General features: G+C 39.5%; 1 protein-coding gene across 20 annotated transcripts in view; it reads right to left on the reverse strand.

The window, feature by feature from the left end:
• cemip (cell migration inducing hyaluronidase 1) overlaps positions 1-21684 on the reverse strand; it is a 226456-nt gene that overhangs the window by 122856 nt on the left and 81916 nt on the right. For 19 of the 20 annotated variants that reach the window (XM_017303981.2, XM_081604931.1, XM_017303974.2 and 16 more), the window contains 4 exons: positions 20827-20897; positions 11208-11303; positions 6779-6900; positions 2963-3110 (listed from right to left, as the gene is read on the reverse strand). In XM_017303981.2, the coding sequence (XP_017159470.1) occupies positions 2963-3110; positions 6779-6900; positions 11208-11303; positions 20827-20897 (437 nt within the window). The remainder of the gene's footprint in view (positions 1-2962; positions 3111-6778; positions 6901-11207; positions 11304-20826; positions 20898-21684) is intronic. The other variant, XM_081604930.1, reaches the window with a different exon arrangement.

Genomic DNA, 21684 nt, shown 5'->3' on the forward strand with positions numbered 1-21684 from the left:
AGCATGCTTAGTACATTTTTCTTCAGTGCAGTTTGTATGACATTGTTCAAAGTACAAGGCAGAAAAAGTAACGCCTGCAGTTTATGTAATATTATATAGTACATTTTCTTTAACACAGGTAGATTGCTGGATATTACAAAACAGGCCAACCTGGTATTGTCAAGTTGTCCTATAACTTGTGCAGCTTCCCCACTTGAGAAGGGATCAATGCAGACTTTCATCAACTGGATTTTACTCCAAGGATCAAGCAGTTGTCTTCATTTATCTGTTTATCAGAGTGTTTCAGGACATTGTTTTACAGTTGATGCAGAAACAGGTAAAAACTTTGAAAGTGCAACATTTCAAATGATTATTTACATAATATTCACATTTATTTAAATATACAAATGTTTACTTTCAATATTAATCATAAATATTTATTTTATAAATATATAAATAGCTTCACGTTATTATTTTTCTTAATCCAACCCTCAATTAGTTAATAGTTGAACTTAACCTCAACCCCCAAGTCCACCAACCAAACTCACAACAATCAGTTCAACCATAAAGATCAAAAAGCAATCAATACCAAACGTCACAACCAAAATCCAACGCTTCAGTTCAAACATTGCTGCCTACAGGTGTTAATGGGCCGGCAAAGCTGGAGGCCCGGTCAACTCCAGAACAGTCTGACCTCATAACACACAGTTTCTGCCTTATCATCTTTTTTCCCCCTTGTCTATCCCTCTTTAAGGTGAGTGTAGAACACATTGAGTGCACATCTTTTCTTCCTTCTTTTGACTTTATTTACTTTCTTTTTTCTCTCTCTCTTCTTTTTTTCTGATTTAACTTCACATGTATTCAGTGCCATCATTTCTTACCCAGTTTCTGCTGAATGCCTAATGAGAGACAGGGTCTAAAGGACTGTCCACTCACTAACACAGACGGTCTTCAGGTTGTTGGGCTGTTCATGAAGTTTGGCCGGGGACATCACCGTGCTCCTCATGCATTGGACAGTTTTGAGTCTCCAAGTAAGATAGCCAGTGTTGGTCTGGATCATAACAAACAAAAAACAAAATGGGACAAAGGAATACATTTTTATTGCAACTCTAACAAGAAGCCTGAATTACAGAGATGTGGAGTTTCAGAGACCCAGCCATATTTGGAGGATGAATCTTGGAAGAAGCGACAGAGGGCTGAGAGGGCGAGAGAGACTGATGCTGATGACTGGTGATTCTTCCACAAACAAACTCATTTTAATATCTAGAAAAAAAGGCAATAAAGGATTAAAACATGCTGCAAAATGCATATGAGAAGGCACAACTGGAATAATAAATTATACCTGGTATCAGTGTGGAATATGCCTTCAACATGAAAAAGCCTTTTACAGATTTTCCAAAGAAAAAAATCGGGATCACAACTGATAGGTATTTTCTTAAACCTACATGAAAAAAGAGAACCACAGATAACATATATGAGTTTTCAACCAAACTTCTGCAGAAGGAGACACAGTGAACTGCTCCTCCAAGCCGCTCAGCATGTGTTCTGAAAACCTTCAGTTTGTTTGTCTCTTTTATTAGCAGGGTGAACTGCTAAAGGTGTGAACAGGAATGTATGGGGTGAAACCCACATCCTAAATTCACAGTAGGATGTGAATTCAGACAGACAGAGGGGAGATGCATAAAGTAAATTAATACATAGACAGGTTTTACAGCTCAGGACTATCCCAGGAAGATCTAACTCACCATCTGTACAAACATGCTTGATTAAGGAAGATTTAATTTTGTCTCCCCAGTTTCAACAAATTTGAATACTAAACCTCTAAATAAAAACTAGTAACATAAAATTACAAATGTAAGAATGATAAACATAATTCTAACAACAACATAATCATATATAATCATAAATCTGACCAATATTCATGTAAACACTCAAGATCATGAAAGACATACTCCAGATTATTACAAATCTATTTAAGTTGGCCAAGAATTTGACTGAATGTTCAGCGGCTCGATTTTTTTCTCCAACTCCGTAAACATTCAGCATGCTAAGCTAAATATGCTAACACCGAGCCATGTGGCAAACATGTCATACAGGTTGAACTCAACTCAAAATAATAGTTGTATAAACCATCTCAGAAAAAAAAATACTTACCAAGCGTGGTGAACAACTCAGATATGTAGAAAGTAAATGGTTCTGAAATAACTTGGCTTCTGTCGCTTCGCTTCGGTGGGAACCTGTGATTCTGGGCGGAGTCAGTGAATTAACTCTTAGTTTTATAGCCACTATGAGAATTCAGAGTTGAGTAAAGAGTTATTGATTCCATTTTAACACCTCCAGATTTGATATGGAAACACTTTGTTTTAACACTGGATTTTAACTACTAATAATATACACCCCAGAGTTACATAAACAGAATGTGACTCTATTAGAGTAAAACTAACTTAGGGCTATGATTAACATGGTTGCAGTTCTATTCATGTTTAAATTTTTTAGAGCACAGATTTTGACAAATAATTCAAAGTTTAAACTGGTATTGTTATGCGTCTTTTATCTGGCCATTTTGTGTAAGATTTAGCAACGAACAACAGAAAATATCCACTGCATTTTTTGTAGACACCTACAAAATGATTTCTATTCACATACCTTTTTTTCTCTGAGAAGCTAATAATTCAGTAATGTGTTTTTTTCTTTTAAAAACTTTTCATGATAAATACAGAAACTACAATACAAATCAAGACAGCATCAGTATTGATAATATTATTTCCTGATTAATATTACTAAGTGAAAGTTGCCTACATCTTCTGTCATGGTCAGAGACCTGGATAATGGGTAGAGTGCCGCTGGCCCCAAAAAGGTTGAGAAATCCTACCCTAAGCAATTATTTATATGTATTAATAGTCAAACCAGATCTACTGTTGCACAGTACTGCACTCCTTATGGTTGAGAGAGCAAAGGCAATGTTAGAAGTAGAAAAAATTACCAAGTTTTCCACAGAGAAATCTGACTTGGTAGTTGTGACATAGGCCATGAATCTGGTCCTTGTTGAGACAGACAAAACCATAGTCCTTGCTGATCTTGTAGATGACATCTCCTGTCTGGTTGAAGGGTATTCCATCATGGGTTTGAACCTGAACAAACAAAGTGTTAACTAAGCAACTGAAGGTACTTGCATTCAACAAAGTAACCCAACTTTGTTTCTGATGATTTTTTTTCCCCAAAACTTTGTTTTTCCTTTATGGAATTTCACACCATTAATTCTGTCAATGGAAAGCTCTTTTAGGGTCAGGGTTTGTTTTTCATTTTTCAGGAAATTTGATGTGGATTTGCTGCTGAATTTAGAATCATTGTCTTGTTTCTAATGATTCTCCATATTCAACAGTTAGCTGAATATAGAGTTAAAACATCAATATTCACAATATTCCTCATAAATATTGATTTATTGCAGTGGCTCTTAATACAATTTATGTGTTTTTTAAATTATAACTTAAGTTGCTTTAAACCTTTTTGTTGAGGGGATGAGGGGGTTGCCATGTCCTGGTTGGCTGAGAATCTATAAACGTGAAGAAACTGAATATCTGGGAAGTGTCATAACTTAAACTTAAGGCTCAGCACCAAAGTTCTTTCTAGAAAAATATAAAGATTTTAATTTGTGGGTTCTGGTAATGGCGGTGTGCTCAGAGCTCGCTTCGGCTCTTCTACCTTCCGTAAAATCCTGGAAAATATTTGTTTCAAGTGACACTGAACGACGTTTAAAGCAGCTGTGATGCCTCTCTCACAAAGGAAGCCCAGTAAAAACCCCAGCAAAACGACTCTAAGAAAGTCCTGCCTGTCGTTGCTAATGATCTGATCCAAATAGTAACTCATCGCTCTCTTCAGGTGTTTTTTTCCCCCAGGCTTTGAAAACAGCAGTTATCAAACCACTGATAAAAAAGAACAATCTGGACAAATCACTATTGCAGAATTACAGGCTGATCTCCAACCTCACATTCATCAGCAAAATTATTGAAAAAGCTGTTTTTAAACAATTAAATAACTTCCTAACAATAACAAACTGCTTTGACTCCTTCCAGTCTGGTTTTCGTGCTCACCACAGCACAGAGACTGGCCTAGTCAAAGTGTTCAATGACATCCATATAAATACAGACTGTGGGAGAACCACAGTGCTGGTTCTGTTGGACCTCAGTGCAGCTTTCGACACTGTTGACCACGACATTTTACTGAATCGACTGGAGAGTTGGGTCGGACTCTCCGGTCCAGTGCTCAACTGGTTTAAATCTTACATAAAGAACAGAGATTTCTTTGTTTCAATCGGAAACTTCTCTTCAGAGAGGTCAGAGGTCACAGGTGGGGTACCCCAAGGTTCAATCCTAGGACCCCTTTTCTTCAATATTTATATGCAATTTGTTCCATATTTCTATAAATGTCCGATAGTCTCGCCTATCACACACATATCAACACCAAGTGCAACAATAATGACCAAAATAAAACACAGGAAATATTAAGGTCAACTAAATTCTAGTGGCAGGAGCTAAAGGACCCCTGAAAGCTAAGGACCCATAGACATAATATCAGAGTAGACCCCGCATTGGCTGCTCCGGTGCAGGAAATATGGCGGCCATCTTGGAGAGGTCGTCCCTCCTACTTTGCTCAACCAAAACAGCAGAAGATGCCTCAGCACTGAGGATATTGTTGTTCTGATCAATGGACTATTGATGTGAGGCTCCACAGACAACATTTCACAAGTAAGATGGCCGTATTATTGTGTATATATTGCGATTAGAATATTACTTTACTGTATTTATGTCCACAGCCGAGATACCAGCTAATATTAGCTACAGTGCTTGGTGTAATACGGGTTCAGCCGCTATGAAGGATAACTGAGATTCTGTAAATCTAAAAAAATTAATTATTCTCTAACATTGACTTAGATTATCTGACACAAGAGTCTATATTAGAAATTAAACAATGCAACATATATTATAAATCTTGTTATAACATTCACCAGCAAAGTTTACACAGGTGATAAAGATTATTTATATGTAAATCTTTCACTCTGTCAAAAGTAAGAAACATCCCAAATCTTCCGTTTTTGTTTTGAAAGTTTCCTAAAGACACGATGTGAGGAAGAAGAGGGAGAATCTATAAAGAGAGACGGATTCACTGCAGAACGGATGAATCTCGCATCAAATTTTGGACTCAATCTCAGCCGCTGAATCTCTGAAGCTAGAACTTGTCTGCGGTACCCCACCTGTGACCTCTGACCTCTCTGAAGAGAAGTTTCCGATTGAAACAAAGAAATCTCTGTTCGTTATGTAAGATTTAAACCAGTTCAGCACTGGACCGGAGAGTCCGACCCAACTCTCCAGTCGATTCAGTAAAATGTCGTGGTCAACAGTGTCGAAAGCTGCACTGAGGTCCAACAGAACCAGCACTGTGGTTCTCCCACAGTCTGTATTTATATGGATGTCATTGAACACTTTGACTAGGCCAGTCTCTGTGCTGTGGTGAGACTGGAAACCAGACTGGAAGGAGTCAAAGTAATTCATTATTGTTAGGAAGTTATTTAATTGTTCAAAAACAGCTTTTTCAATAATTTTGCTGATGAATGTGAGGTTGGAGATCGGCCTGTAATTCTGCAATAGTGATTTGTCCAGATTGTTCTTTTTTATCAGTGGTTTGATAACTGCTGTTTTCAAAGCCTGGGGGAAAAAACACCTGAAGAGAGCGATGAGTTACTATTTGGATCAGATCATTAGCAACGACAGGCAGGACTTTCTTAAAGAAATGTGTGGGTAGGACATCCAGACAGCAGGAACTGGAGCTTAATTGACTTATAATTCTAGGGTTTTATAATTAAGTAGATGAAATTGGGTCATTTTTCCTGTATTTGTTTTGTGTGGGCACAGCATTGGTACCTTCACTTTAATGGGGGCAATGTAATCGATGATATCTGAAATTTTAGACTGAAAATCATCTACCAACTTATCTACGTCATTACAGTTTAAGGGCGAGGAAGAATCGTAGATTTGATTAAATGTTTCTGCTGTGTTTTCTGTGAGAGAACATTTTGTGATAGAAGCTTTTTGTCCAAGTGGGTTAACGGATAAAGAGCTTTCAAAGATAACAGCGAAGTGATCCAACAGGGGGACATCAGTTACAGAGACATTGTAAATATTCACACCCTTACTGATAACCAGGTCCAGTGTGTGTCCATGAGTGTGTGTTGCTTGTTTGACATGTTGTGTTAAACCAAAACGCTTTAATATATTAAAGAGCTTTTTTGACCCTGTGGCTTGGGAGTTGTCAACATGAATGTTGAAATCACCGACAATTATTAAACAATCGTAATCAATACATATGAGAGATAGAAGCTCATTCAAGTCCGCAAAGAAATTTTCTACATATGTTGGAGTTTTGTATAAAGTTAGGGTCAAAGTTTGTTTGTGGTCTTTTACCTTAATTCCAAGATATTCAAAAGAGATGAAATTACCCAAAGAGATTTTACTACAGTTTATGGTATTCTTAAATACTGAAGCCTGTACTTTCTTGTCTAATGGTCACACAATAATCATGTGCTGCAGGTAACTCACTAATGTCCCTTTAGACTGGGAACTATTATGCAATGTTCTTCTTAATCACATAATTATTTATTTAATATTGCGCAAAAGTGTGAAAAACTGAAGCAGAATTTATTTCATGATACTTTCGTCAGAATAATAATTAAAAAGTAATGGCTTTCTTTACCTAGCATCAAATACAAATGCATGAAAATGCAATATGGACAGTCAACATTTACCTGGATGTCCAATGGTCTGCTACACAGTTGATCTGGATACGCTTTGCGCAGGTCAAACAGTTTCTCCCAGTCTCCAGATCCCCTTTCATCGTCCCTGTCAAACCAGTCAGTCCACTCTGCCTCTGTAGAACACACACGTATCCAAATTTAGTGGCCGAAGTGGTATAGGGTAATCTGGATTAAGACTGTCACTTTTTGTGGTCTGTGTGTGTTGTCAGAAAGAATATGAATCAAAGTAAGAGAAATACCTGGTCATTCCTGATGGAGCGTGACTAGTGGTCACCCCTTTAAATAGTTTATTGTTGGTATGTTACATCCTCATTTTAGTAAGTTGGTCAGGATAAAAACACCAGCCAACTGCACAAATATAAACACAAACATCCTAAAGGAGAGATGGGTATACCTTGGTTTTACTTGTTGTCAATGTAGGACTAAAGGCTATAAGGTGGGGGCAGGACTTCATTTTTAACTTCTAATATGTGATTCTATTTATCTGTCAATAGTATATTACTAAAACATAACATTTGCAATATTTAGATAAAAACTTTCATTTTAAGTTTTGCATGATTCTTCCATTCTCTGCTGTAATGCTGTGTAACTTTAAAATCTGACGAGTGTTTTTTTTTTCATTCAACTATGCAGCTCTGTGAGTTCAGAAAAAAAATCAATAAACACGGGTGATTTTATCCTCAAGATATATCAACAACTCACTCACTGGGGTTGGTCAGTTTTTGTGTACGTTCATAACTTCCAACATGGGTGACCTACAATTACTTCTCCACCCAAACGGATCCTGTGTTTCATGAATTGAGTTATTGATGGTGAGGATGGATGCAGTCGGACCCAGGATCAAGTGCAACAAATGAGTTTAATGATGATCAAAGTGCACGAAATCCAGGAAGCACAGGTAAGCAGGGAACACTGACAAGGAAGTACACACGACAAGGACCCGACAGAGAACAAGAGACAAAAGTGAGTTAAATACTCAGGGAAGGTAATCAGGGGAAACGAGGGACAACTGGGTACAATCAAGGGGTAAACGGGACAACACAGGGGCTCAATTTATGGCTGCTGTCAAGGCAACTGCATCTGATTTATTGTTTTTTGTTGTTTGGTTTAAGGCGGCAGTATCCATCCATCCATCCATCCATTTTCTTCCGCTTATCCGGGGTCGGGTCGCGGGGGGAGCAGCTTCAGAAGGGAGGCCCAGACTTCCCTCTCCCCAGCCACTTCTTCCAGCTCCTCCGGGGGAATCCCAAGGCGTTCCCAGGCCAGCCGAGAGACATAGTCCCTCCAGCGTGTCCTGGGTCTTCCCCGAGGCCTCCTCCCGGTGGGACGTGCCTGGAACACCTCACCAGGGAGGCGTCCAGGAGGCATCCTGACCAGATGCCCGAGCCACCTCAACTGGCTCTTCTCGACGTGGAGGAGCAGCGGCTCTACTCTGAGTCCGTCCCGGATGACCGAGCTTCTCACCCTATTTCTAAGGGAGAGCCCAGCCACCCTGTGGAGGAAACCCATTTCGGCCGCTTGTACCCGTGACCTCGTTCTTTCGGTCATGACCCAAAGCTCATGACCATAGATGAGGGTGGGAACGTAGATCGACCAGTAAATCGAGAGCTTCACTTTTTGACTCGGCTCTCTCTTCACCACGACGGACCGGTACAGCGTCCGCTTCACAGTAGACGCTGCCCCAATCCGCCTGTCGACCTCCCACTCCCTTCTTCCCTCATTCGTGAACAAGATCCCCAGATACTTAAACTCCTCCACTTGAGGCAGGACGACCCCCCTGACCCGGAGAAGGCACTCCACCCTTTTCCGGCTCAAGACCATGGCCTCGGATTTGGAGGCACTGAGCCTCATCCCAGCTGCTTCACACTCAGCCGCGAACCGCTCCAGTGAGAGCTGCAGATCACGTTCCGATGAAGCCAACAGGACCACATCATCCGCAAAAAGTAGAGATGCGATCCTAAGGCCACCAAAACGGATCCCCTCAATACCTCGGCTGCACCTAGAAATTCTGTCTATGAAAGTAATGAACAGAATCGGTGACAAAGGGCAGCCTTGGCGGAGTCCAACTCTCACTGGAAACGAGCCCGACTTACTGCCGGCAATGCGGACCAGACTCTGACACCGGTCATACAGGGACCTGACAGCCCGTATCAAAGGGCCCGGTACCCCAGACTCCCGGAGTACCCCCCACAAGGCCTCCCGACGGACACGGTCGAACGCCTTCTCCAAGTCCAGAAAACACATGTAGACTGGTTGGGCAAAATCCCAGAACCCTCCAGGACCCTGCTGAGGGTGTAGAGCTGGTCCAGTGTTCCACGACTAGGACGAAAACCACACTGCTCTTCCTGAATCCGAGGTTCGACTATCCGACGGACCCTCCTCTCCAGGACCCCTGAATAGACCTTACCAGGGAGGCTTAAGAGTGTGAACCCCCTGTAATTGGAGCACACCCTCCGGTCCCCCTTTTTAAACAGGGGGACCACCACCCCAGTCTGCCAATCCAGGGGAACTGCCCCCGATGTCCATGCGATATTGCAGAGTCGCGTGAGCCAACACAACCCTGCAACATCCAGAGCCTTAAGGAACTCCGGGCGGATCTCATCCACCCCCGGGGCCCTGCCACCGAGGAGCTTTTTGACCACCTCGGCGACCTCGTCCCCAGAGATTGGAGAGCTCAAACCAGAGTCCCCAGGCTCAGCTTCCTCAACAGAAGGCATGTTGGTGGGATTGAGGAGGTCTTCGAAGTATTCCGCCCACTGGCCCACAACGTCCCGAGTTGAGGTCAGCAGCACACCATCCCCACTATAAACAGTGTTGGTGCTGCACATGCTTCCCCATCCTGAGACGCCGGATGGTGGACCAGAATCGCCTCGAAGCCGTACAGAAGTCTGTCTCTATGGCCTCTCCAAACTTCTCCCACGCCAGAGTTTTTGCCTCAGCGACAACCCGAGCCGCATGCCGTTTCGCCCGCCGATACCCATCAGCTGCTTCTGGAGTCCCACAGGCCAAAAATACCCGATAGGACTCCTTCTTCAGCTTGACAGCATCCCTCACCGAAGGTGTCCACCAACGGGTTTGAGGGTTGCCGCCACGACAGGCACCAACAACCTTGCGGCCGCAGCTCCGATAGGCCGCCTCGGCAATGTAATTACGGAACATGGTCCACTCAGACTCAATGTTCCCCACCTCCCCCGGGACGCGCTCGAAGTTCTGCCGGAGATGAGAGTTGAAGCTCCGTCTCACAGGGGACTCCACCAGACATTCCCAGCAGACCCTCACTACACGTTTGGGCCTGCCAGATCTGACCGGCTTCCTCCCCCACCACCGGAGCCAACTCATCACCAGGTAGTGGTCAGTGGACAGTTCCGCACCTCTCTTCACCCGAGTGTCCAAGACATACGGCCGCAAATCCGATGAGACGATGACAAAGTCAATCATCGAACTCCGGCCTAGGGCATCCTGGTGCCAAGTGCACATATGCCTGAACATGGCGTTCGTGACGGACAAACCGTGACGAGCACAGAAGTCCAACAACAGAACACCACTCGAGTTCAGATTGGGGGGGCCATTCTTCCCAACCACGCCCCTCCAGGTCTCACTGTCATTGCCCACGTGAGCGCTGAAGTCCCTCAGTAGAACAAGGGAGTCCCCAGGAGGGGCACTCTCCAGTACCCCCTCTAAGGACTCCAAAAAGGGTGGGTAATCTGAACTGCTGTTCGGCCCGTAAGCACAAACAACAGTCAGAACCCGTCCCCCCACCTGTAGGCGGAGGGAGGCTACCCTCTCATCCACCGGGGTGAACCCCAACGTTCACCCCGGCAGTAGTTAAATTTTATTTAATATAAAACATTAAGTTTAAATGTTTTATATTTACTAAAAATGTACTCCTTTTTAGTAAATTTGTGTCGATGCTCATTAGGTTCTGTTAAGCGTACATTCAACTGTGGGGGGGGGACTTTTGTTTCATTCCATGGACCATCTGTTGCTCAGGGAAACATTGGCTGGCGCACATGGGGCATTCAAAAGGAATAAAGAAATTGAGCTTTATTCCTCTGGAGTCAATGCGGCTAATGAGGTACGTTTTTGTTTATTTGTATCTTTTATTTATGTAAATACTCCATTTATTGTGAACTGATTTAGGTTTGTGTCACCTTTTCTTTTAGTTCTTATGGCATTTTTTGGAGACTTTGTAAGATGTGTCCACAATAAATGGTTGTCGATAACAAGAACTGAGTTAAGTCTTAATTAAACACAATTAACTGAAAACAACACAAACCTAAATCCTTACACTGTGAAGGTCACTGTAAAATTCATGCCATTGTTAATCTGAGTCTATATTCATTGTAAGGACAAGATAATTGTTGTGTTTTATGTATTTATTCAGTAAGCAAGCGTCAGTTGGCTGAAGGGGAGAAATTACCTTGTGCCCACTGGCTGTTGCTGGTGATGGTAAAGTACTCTCCAGAACTTGACTGGAATTGAAAAGAGCTCTGAGCCTTTGATGATTCTTTAGTTCCTAGAAAACATAAAATAATGGTTTGCTATGGTACATCAGTTGTCTTCATTTGTAGAAACATTACCAAAATGTTTACACATACACTGTTTGCTAGTGGATTCATGAAACAAAAATTACTGCATAAACAACATTAATTACCAGAGATAGTTCACTGTTACAGACAATTGAAGCTAAACCTCCATTGATACGCCTCTTTGTGGCTACTTCCAACTCTTTTACCAAAAAACAAATGGCATTAGTTCCAGGGGACTCGCTGTGTTTTGAATCACTTTGTTGCTGTCATTACAAACACCTGAATAACTGAGAATATTCTAGACTCTGAGTTTACTGGCTGTTCCCTCCACAAAATGCACCAATAAAAGGAGTAGAACTGGTGGTCTTTGAGAAACTTGGTCCCTCCACATAAACAACAATTGCAAACCTAGTCCGTACTTTGCTGTTAACATGCAACCTTTTACATGGTCTTTGGTTATTTGAAGTTCTTAGTTGTGATTTGTTAGCTTTTCTTATTTTGGTTAGATCAGCCTGTTTCTGTTCTTTGTTTCAGTCCTTTCTTAGTTACTCTAGTTATATTATGTTCCTTTGTATTGGTTAAATGTGTCTGAACCAAATGTAAATACAGGAAGCAGCTGCTTTGTTTTCAGCTAGTAGAAAACAAAGACAATGTGATCATATAAATAGATTTTTTTCCCCCCTGTAGTATTTCTTTCAAATTTATCTGGGAAGTACACCCATGAGAAGACATCAAGAATGTTGCATAATGCTTCATGTATTACAGAAAAGACACATCATCATCGATTATTAGTTTGCTTACTCCTTTTTTGGCTTGTTAATAACCCCAGACATTGAAACCCTCCAAAGGATAGACAGGAACAGACACCAGGCATTGGAAGGCAGTGTGACAGGGAGTGTTACAGAGTGAGCAGGTGGAGGGGGTGAGATGATCCAGGAGAGGAGGCAGGCCAGACCCAACTTGACAAATAAACAGGCACTCACTGACACACACATTCTTACACTCATAAGCACACACACTCACACCCAAAGTTGAGGCACACAACAATGGATGCTGTACATACACCCATCCTCCCTGTACACACACTATATTCCCAAATCTAGGTAGCGATAGCCAAGGGGTACAACTAGCTCCTGGACTCAGGAGGTGGTCCCCTTCAGTCCAGCTTGGAGACAAGTAGTGTTAAGAAAATATATTTAAAAATAAGCTAGTTGTAAACCTTAACCATATCTTCAATAATTAGATAAAATTAATGGTGTTTCAAAGGAAATCCACTTCAAATTATATTCACGGTTCAATTAAGAGTAATCATTTATCTAGGATATTTCTAGTTAAATATTATACGCTAAGTTGAATTAAAATAACTTAAAAGGGTAGTTCTCTTTAATTAGAACACCGCTAGTTTCCTTGTGTATGAGTTTGATCACTTGATAAAATTCTAGTCAGGGTCATTAAAAACATCTGCCTTTATTTTAATGAAAAATAATATTTCTTTGTTCTTAAAAATGAAACTCGCTAAGGACACTCCCCCTAAGTTCAGTACAGAGTCGAAGGGAAAACACGCCCTCCCGTTTAAAGTGTGGGACCCGGAGGTTCCCTTGTGACCTGGTCTATGTATATTACTAGGAGTTGAAATCTAGTGTTAAAACAAAGTGTTTCCGTATCAAATCTAGAAGTGTTAAAATAGAATCAATAACTCTTTACTTCTTAACTCTGAACTCCACCAGCGGCTCTAACACTGAAGGAGTTAATTCACTGAATCACAGATTCCCACCGAAGCGAAGCTACAGAAGCCAAGTCATTTCAGGACTATTTACTTTCCACATGTCTGAGTTATTTACTGCACTTGGTAAGTCATTTTTTTCTGAGATGGTTTATAACTATTATTTTGAGTTGAGCTCAACCTGTATGATAGACGTCACGTTCGCCACACGGCTCGGTGTTAGCATGTTTAGCTTAGCATGCTGAATGTTAGCGGAGTATAAGTGTTGGAAAAAATCAAGCTGGTGAACATTTCATCAAATTATTGGCTAACTTGAACAGATCCGTAATAATCTGGAGTGTGTTTTATCATTATGTTTAACGTTTACACGCATATTGGTCAGATTTATCAACCTTTCTGATCGATTCTTTTCCTTTGAAAAAATGTAAAAGGCTTTTTCACGTTGAGAGCATTATTCCCGCTGTTATGTCTTCTTATATACGTTTTGCAGCATGTTTTAATCCTTCTTTTGGCCTTTTTGTATATTAGATCCAGTTTGGTTGAGGATGAATCTCCAGTCGTCAGCCTAACCTCCCCCTCCTGATCCCTTCATGGATTCTTCAAAGATTCAAGCTCCAAAAATGATTCTGTAAGTGTTAATATCTGTGAAACCCCACATGTCTGTAATTGAGGCTTGTTGTTAGAGTTGTAGTAAAAATGTATTCCTTCGTTCCATTTCTCATTTTTATGCTTTTTGTGTTATGATCCAGAGACCAACACTGACTGTCCTTCTCAGAGACTGAAGACTGTCTGATGCTGTAGAGGAGCATGTTGGTGTCTCTGACCAAACGTCACAAACAGCCCAACAACCTGAACAGGTAATTTAAGAACAGCCGAGAGCAGCAACGCTTCAGCCCAATCCAAACCACACAACTCGTCAGTCAGATTTAGGTCCAAAACCTTCGCTTTACAACCGTTTAAGTGGCCCTGATCCACTTAAAAAACCTACAGAACAAATGGTACAAATCACGTATTTCCCGAATCCCGAAAATGGCATCTACCTTTGCTGTTTCATAATTATAATCCACGTTGGAGTGAATTTTTCCACTTGGCTGCTATAATCTGTTCTTGCTTTACACAACGTAATTTCTCTTTTTTTCCTCTGAGATTCTGCTTAGAAAATGAGGTTATGAAGTTACATCCTCCTGCTACTTTTTGTTTTTAAAATGGTAAATTTAGGTTTGCCTCCACTTTTCTAAACTAATGCCTCTTATATGCATCATTTTTGTATTACTGTTGGTGCAGATATTAGGCGAACACGGTGCTTTGCCTGCTAGTAGTTTAAATTAATTTCAGCTTCACTTTCAAGAGTATTCAGATTTTAACATGCATTTTCTAAGTACCGCATTTTCCGCATTATAAGGTGCATAGAATATACGCTACCAATTTGTTCCATACTCTATTATTACACATCCACATTTGTAAAGTTGTCCCCCAGTACTTTATATAGTAGTCTGCCCCAGTCATTGTTTCACTCACGGTGTCGGTGTTGCGATATTGTGCCCAACTGCTTTCTGGGTAACACAGACCAACCGACACGCTGCCGCCACAGTCTCTGTCTCTCTTTCTCCCTCCCGGCTTTAAATGTATAGTGACTGGACCCTTGGTAACCCTAGTCAAAGCTACCCGGATGAATGTCTAAAGCCACTTTGTTGACATAAAGAATGTCAACAAAACAGTCCGACTCCGGTCGGCGAGGAGAGCCTTCTGCGACTGGACTGGGCGTGGCCGGACGATGGTCACCCTTCTCAGTTTGAGCACAGCATGTTGGTGGAGAACGTGGTGCTAAATGACCTGCAGACGACCTGATTATCAGGTCGGTAGGTAGATAGGTCAGTCAAACTTTATTAACAAACCAGCGTTCTGACAACTATCCCAGCATGCACCGCACACTTCTTCTTCTACGGGCGAAAATAAAGTCGGCGGCTGCTTACTGTAGTTGCTAGACCTGTTGTGGCTCAATATTGGTCCATATATAAGGCACACTGTCGGCTTTTGAGGAAATCGAAGGTTTTTAGGTGCCTTATAGTGCGGAAAATATGGTAGTATTTTAGTTCACTCTTACTCAGTAACTTCAGTGTCTGAAACATTTTTTGCAGTTTCTTTGTGATACCAGAACTATTTCACTTAAAACATGTCGCTAGGGGACCCAAAGTTGGGTCCTCGGCGCCGCAACAAGATCAATTAAAAACACATGCTATACATTTATCAATATAGGCATATTGCATATCCACGTAAAGGGAAAGGGCTCTTCTAAATGATAGGATCTATATTTTCTACCTCAACCACACCCAGATTGAACACTAAGCAGATTGATAAAAAGAAACGCAATTAGACGCTAACGAGGCTAACGAGGCACACCCGGTAAAAAAATGCAACAATATAAGAGCAAGGAGGCACGCTGTACAAAAAACTATCAGAGTAAAGCCGAAGCTCTGCGGTTTCCAACAATACCAGAGTCACCACGCTACGTGCAAAACTCACTGAACCAGCAGCTAAAGAAGAAAAAAAGAAATGGCTCATTTCACGAAGCTAAAATCAAAAATCCAGTCCTACCTTTGCTGTTTCGTGGTCATAATCCATATTAGAGTAAATATTTCCACTTGGTCCGATAATCCATTTTCCCTGAGTACATCTCACATGGTTTTTGGTTCGGCGCAGAGGCATTTCCGTGTTTTATGTGCATACACAAAATGCTGGGTCAAACTTGGTCAATTTACGTCACATGCCTTTTTCTCGCTGTAATTGGTGAATGACTTTAGTTTCCGTATTAATGTCAACGCCCTCAGATTCTATTGGCTCTGACGGTTCGAACGACATGTCAATCATCAAAATTGACCAATGGGTTCCCGAGAAACTGCCCCGCGTAGTTTTGAAAAAATGAATGGGGAATTGGATGATTTTACGCTCAGAGCGCAGCTATTGTGATGTAATTATGAGATATATTAGTTTTTCCTTTGATCATATCATTTTGACAACTTAGTTTTCATTGCTATTTGCATTTTCATTGTTATATAATTCTATTTGAAGTGTTATTGTGAGTTAATCTTCCATTTTCAGTCTATTACAATTTGTCTATTTTTTTTCTCTTTTTATGAATCAATGCAATGTGGATTTTTCAAAAGAACCCTCAAAAACAATTATTAGATGTAATTACTTATTTATGATAAATAATAATTTATTATATGAAAAGAATAAATGATTAAAACAGACCCTACAGAAATAAAAAGATTGTGCCAAAATGGCTGATTTGGAAGGTCCGTCTAGATTTTTATCTAGAAGCACCTCTCTAAAACTCATATGATTGACTTTTTTTAAATGAAACTTGTCACAGTAAAAGGTCAGATTGTGTACTGTTGTTACTACTTCTTTTGACTTTCACTGCATGCTTTGAAAGGAACATTCATAGATTGAAGTGTTTTTTTAAGGCGGAAATTGATTTCTTTTCTTAATTTCTGCTGTTTATCATATTAATTCACTTTCTTCAGTAACAGGCAGGGTGGTTTTTAGAGCTGTAACATGTTCTCTAGGGTCTTGCCTTTGTTTTGATACCAAAACGATTAAAATAAACTCTGTAGTTCTTGAGATACATTCGATTATTTTTGGGCATGTTATTTTCAGCCATATTGCTCTAAAAGAGGCCTATAAATTTCCTGAGATATTGTCAATTTATTTTCAAGCAAAACTCTCAAGAAGAGCTGAGGATTTATTAGTTTTGAATACGTTGTGCAGCTAAATATAGATGGGTCATTCTATAATTGGAGATACATTTGGCACTTCAAGAAATGACAAAAAAAAAACTGATAATTTCTCAATTTTTTTTTCAGGCATTTGATTGAAAATATGTCAAACTTTGATAAATCACTATTTTGCCAACACCAGCTACATATTATTTTTACTTTTTTTCAGCAAAAACTTGTTGGATACCGACTGATGTGTCAACTCTGTTACGGACAACACAGACAATGCTTTGAAAAAACGGTATATTGTAACAGGCTAAATTGTCTAATATAAGCTGTCCTTACACAAGATAACTTCAAGGTGAGATATTGAACTCAAAATATATTTTTAAAAAATTAACACTTAACATTTACAGAATTGTTTTTGTAGGCGCAAATATTTTCTATTAAAACTCATTAAATTCCAACAAATATAAAAAAGACAATTATGCCAATGATACTGTTGTACAGAATAATCCAACCAACAATATGGAAGATATGAAAAACATTTATTTATGTTTTTTTAACGTAAAAACAATTGATAAACAGAGTTGACGACTGTAGTAACAGATTTGACAGGACAATTGGACGGTTTAGTTTTTAGCTGTGTGGGGTCTTTTGAGACATAAACTCACAAATCATTTAAAATACATACAAGAAAAAAACATAAAATGCAATTCTAGAGGCATTAAACATGAACAGATTTAGATGATAGTTAAGAGTTTTCCTAACTTTTTTCTGACAAAGGATCGACCAACTAATTTGCTTGTTTTGATTTTAGGTGATTGTCCATCGTTTCTTTGTCTCTCATAGTGTTTACGGTATTTGTCAATCTTTTTCATCTGTGTTTTCAGGATCTTTTCTAACTTCTCCATTTTCTTGTTCAGTCTCTTGATCCTACGTTGCATTCTCCTGTTCTCTGATTTCTTCCTGAAATTAAAAAGGAAACAGTACTTTACAATAAAAGATCAATTGTTCAGATTTAAGAAAATAATAAATTTGCTATTAATAAATTGTAATAGCAGTTGTCTGGCCTGAAGTATCACTGAAAAGTATGATTGAATAGTCTTAGTTACCTGATACAGTACAATAGCTTCTGGTGAACAAAACACACATCTGTCCCATTATCTCTATGTTGCAACATGTCCCTTAGTGTCTAATGCTTGTGGAAGTCCAGTGTGACGTAGAGAACTCTGGAATTTGTGGTGGATCTTCTTCTTTGTCTTTATACACTTCTTCTAGCTCTGCTTTCAGCCTGTGCTCTTCTCCAATATCTTTGCTTGCTCCTCCTCTCTCTTGGTGTCATGTCTGCCACCAAACTTACTATTTTCAAAACTTTCTTGCAATTCCATCTTTCCCTGTCCTTTGCTAAATTCTCCTCTTTTTTGCATCTCTTCTAGTTTGATATCTCTGTTTTTCAGCTGCTGAAAGTGACACATCTAAAGTAAAAATGTAGGCTATGTTAGATATGGTACAGTTAGTCAAAAATTACTTTAAGATGTATTTATTTATTTAATTATTTAATTCAAATGTTTAATACTATTTATTCAATAACTTTTAAAACTACTACTCAAGAGTTGCATGCTGTCAACTCTGTTACTCTACCTTGGTAACAGAGTTTGACGGTAACAGAATTGACAATTTCAAATATTTTTGTTAAAAACTCCACTTGCTAGCATAAATGCTAAAAGCACACATCACCAATAAAATTATGGTTTAAAAATGTTTAAATCGAGATATTTTATTTAAAAATCAGTAGTGTCTTCCTAGTGATATTAGAGTAACAAGGTTGACATAAAAAATGATAACTCTTGGTGTTGACGCTTTTCATATTGAAATAATTTCTCAGAAGGGTAGACATACCTCTGAGTGCTTGAGATCTTGTCAGCAAAAGGAGGCGATGTCATTTCATGCAACTTTTATAGCTGTGGAATGTCATTCCAAAAATTTTAAGGGACCAGCTCAGTCCATGTGGTTCTGACATTTGTCAGTAATCAAGAGGATGTACATTTCCACCTCACCTGACCAGGTAAGCATTAAGGTAAAAATAAAAATAGAGCAAAATGGAAACAGAGCAACTGATAGAAATACTTTCTATATAAAGAAAAGCAACAAAGTTAATAGCAGGAGAAAAGTTGTTGGCAACATTAGCTCAGCCGATCTCTCCCTCCAGGAAGCCACCAAACTGACCTTCTGTCCAACTCCAACTATAATAAAGAAAAAAGAAAGAAAGAAAACGGAAAGTTAAAATAACAAATAATGCCAAATTAATAATTCAGATCTAATGTGTTCTGGAATCTATTAACTGACATTTTACAAATTTCACAAATCAATTATAAGGTTTCACAAATGTTTTATTTATTCTGCTGTTAGTACAGAATAATCTAGTTTGGTTTGAAATGTCTAGGTGTTGGTTTTAAAGTACAACACATTAAAAAAGCTCAAGATAGTGAAAAATTAAGTGTAATCGCCCTTTAGCTGTTTTCCGAATTAGATGCTACATTCGGAAGCTAACTTCAGCTTCGACTGATAGCTTGAGCACAATATAGATAGATCTATATATGTTTATATAGATATATATCTATGTCTATAAAGCACAGATAATCAAAACACAGAAGAACTAGCATGATGAATACAAACGATTTATTAACTTACCTTCGAAGTTATTGTGAAGTTTTGACACATCCAGCTTAAATCCTTTGTTGTTGTTGGAGCGTTTCAGGACGTCTGAATAATTCTATAGACATCATTAATAGTCCTGCAGGACTGAGGAGCCACTGTTAGCATACTGTTGCCTGTTAGCATACTGTTGCCTGTGCACTGGAACCATTCTATGTGGCAAAAAAATGCGGAAGTGCTAAAACGGAAGTCCATGGCATATACCCCATTTAGCTCAATAGACCTCATAGATATTAAATGCACGCCCCTGAACACAGATGTTCTGAATCTCCACCAAAAGGGGCACAATGCTGCAAGAAACCGCCAATGATGACACGCCTTCATAGAAGGTCAACAGCTCTCACCATGTCCCAAGTTGGTGAGGGCATGGTGAGTAAACATCACCGCCACTGCAACCAGCCTAGGGAGAACCACCATCAAGCCCAGCTATACTGTCAGCGACCCTACATCCAAAAAGGGATGCAACACCTCCAGCACACACACTGCAACCCCTAACACCCAAAACCATATGTTCGTATGTATGTAGGGACACAGCAAAAACCACCAACCCCAGGTAAAGCAGCACCACAACCTACCACACAGCGGAGGGCAAGACGCAGCAAGAATGCCCAATGCAAAAGCCATGCACAAAGTTCACGCCATGAAAAAACATCCCCACAGGCCCAACAAAGGAGTCACATTAAAATGTTTTGTAAATTTAGATTCTTTTAAAAGCTGCAGTAACTTAATAAAAAAAATGTTTTTGTTGGAACTGTCAGTGTTTCATGAGAGTATGGTATAACACATATAATCTGTGAAGAAAATAACTCCTACACTTCCTCCCAATGCTGATATTGTCATCCTTAGAAATACACTGATCCTGCTCAAAAACAACCTACTAGAGCTGAGGATGGTCTCATTGTTGTCAATCATGTACAAACTCTATGTGCAAATGGCGGAGAAACAATTTACCTTTACAGAAGAACTAGCCTAGCCTGAGCAATCATGACAAGCTCTACATTTGGGAAGTCTCTGTAGAAGAAGAGAGCAAGGGTGAGGGAGTGAGCAGCATGTACACACACATGATTGACAGTGTTGAGAACATCCTCCTGGCTCTGATAGTGTGTGTCTGACCAAGTGTTGTATTTCTGCACTGGGAAAAAGCAGAGGAGGTTGATTTTTTCACAGATAATCTGTCTCATATTATTATTATAACATAGCGGCAGTTTTAACAAACATGTAAAAAACTATTTTTATAACAATTACTGTCTTTTCCATATGGATGTAAAAAAATTATTTTTTAAAATTCAATGTCGATCACTTTGATCATGAGCTACAGAAATGAGGCATACATTTTAAATTGATTCCTACCTTTATAGACTGTGTGATCCTCCACAGCAGAAGAAGGGTGACCTTTTTTGACAATAAAGGTCCAAGGATCTCTGTAAAAGAAAAGAAATAAGCCAAAACACAAGAAATTACAATAAATATTCAAGTAAAATATAAATTTAATGCACATAAAGACAAGTGGGTAGAGGCCAACAAAAGCGTATACACATGCATGCAAAAAAAATAAAAAGGTGTGCACATGTTTGTGCTTGTAGACATGTGCATGTTGAGATTTTGGCCACTCCAAATGTTAATATTACTTCCCATTAAAACAAACATGTTGGCAAAATTAAAAGATTACTACTAAAGTTGATTTTATATACCTCCCCTTTAAAAACGAAACATTTAATAAAATGTACTTTTTGTCTGTCTGCCATAATTGTAATATATTACATTTAACATTTTTCTTAAATTTGTTAAATAATTTTCTATTTATAAACAGCATTAAAACGGATGCAAATTCCCATTGAAATTTTTCTAATGAAAGTTTTACTGATGTTATCTTCTGTACATACGTGTATAGCAAAATAAAGTGAATTTTTATCATTACTTGTGCCTGGGTAGTCTTTAATGTAATGACTACAAGTCATCGTTGTCTGCAAAAGTTCACTGAATGTTTATGGTGAGGTATGAGGCACCTTTTCTTCCTTTTAGTTGACAAGAGACTGCATATGCACAGACAAGGTCATTGACAAGGATCATGGTATGACAGACTTTCTTAAACTGAGTTAAAATGAAAATTCTGTATTTTCACTTAAGGTAATCCTTGTGGTTTCACCAAGATATAGCCTCTGTTTCTCTCCCTCAGTCCACTAAAGTTCAGTGGGTGTCATGATTTGC

Source organism: Poecilia reticulata, chromosome 3, assembly GCF_904066995.2.
Source record: "Poecilia reticulata chromosome 3, P_reticulata-male-v2, whole genome shotgun sequence".
NCBI lineage: Eukaryota > Metazoa > Chordata > Actinopteri > Cyprinodontiformes > Poeciliidae > Poecilia > Poecilia reticulata.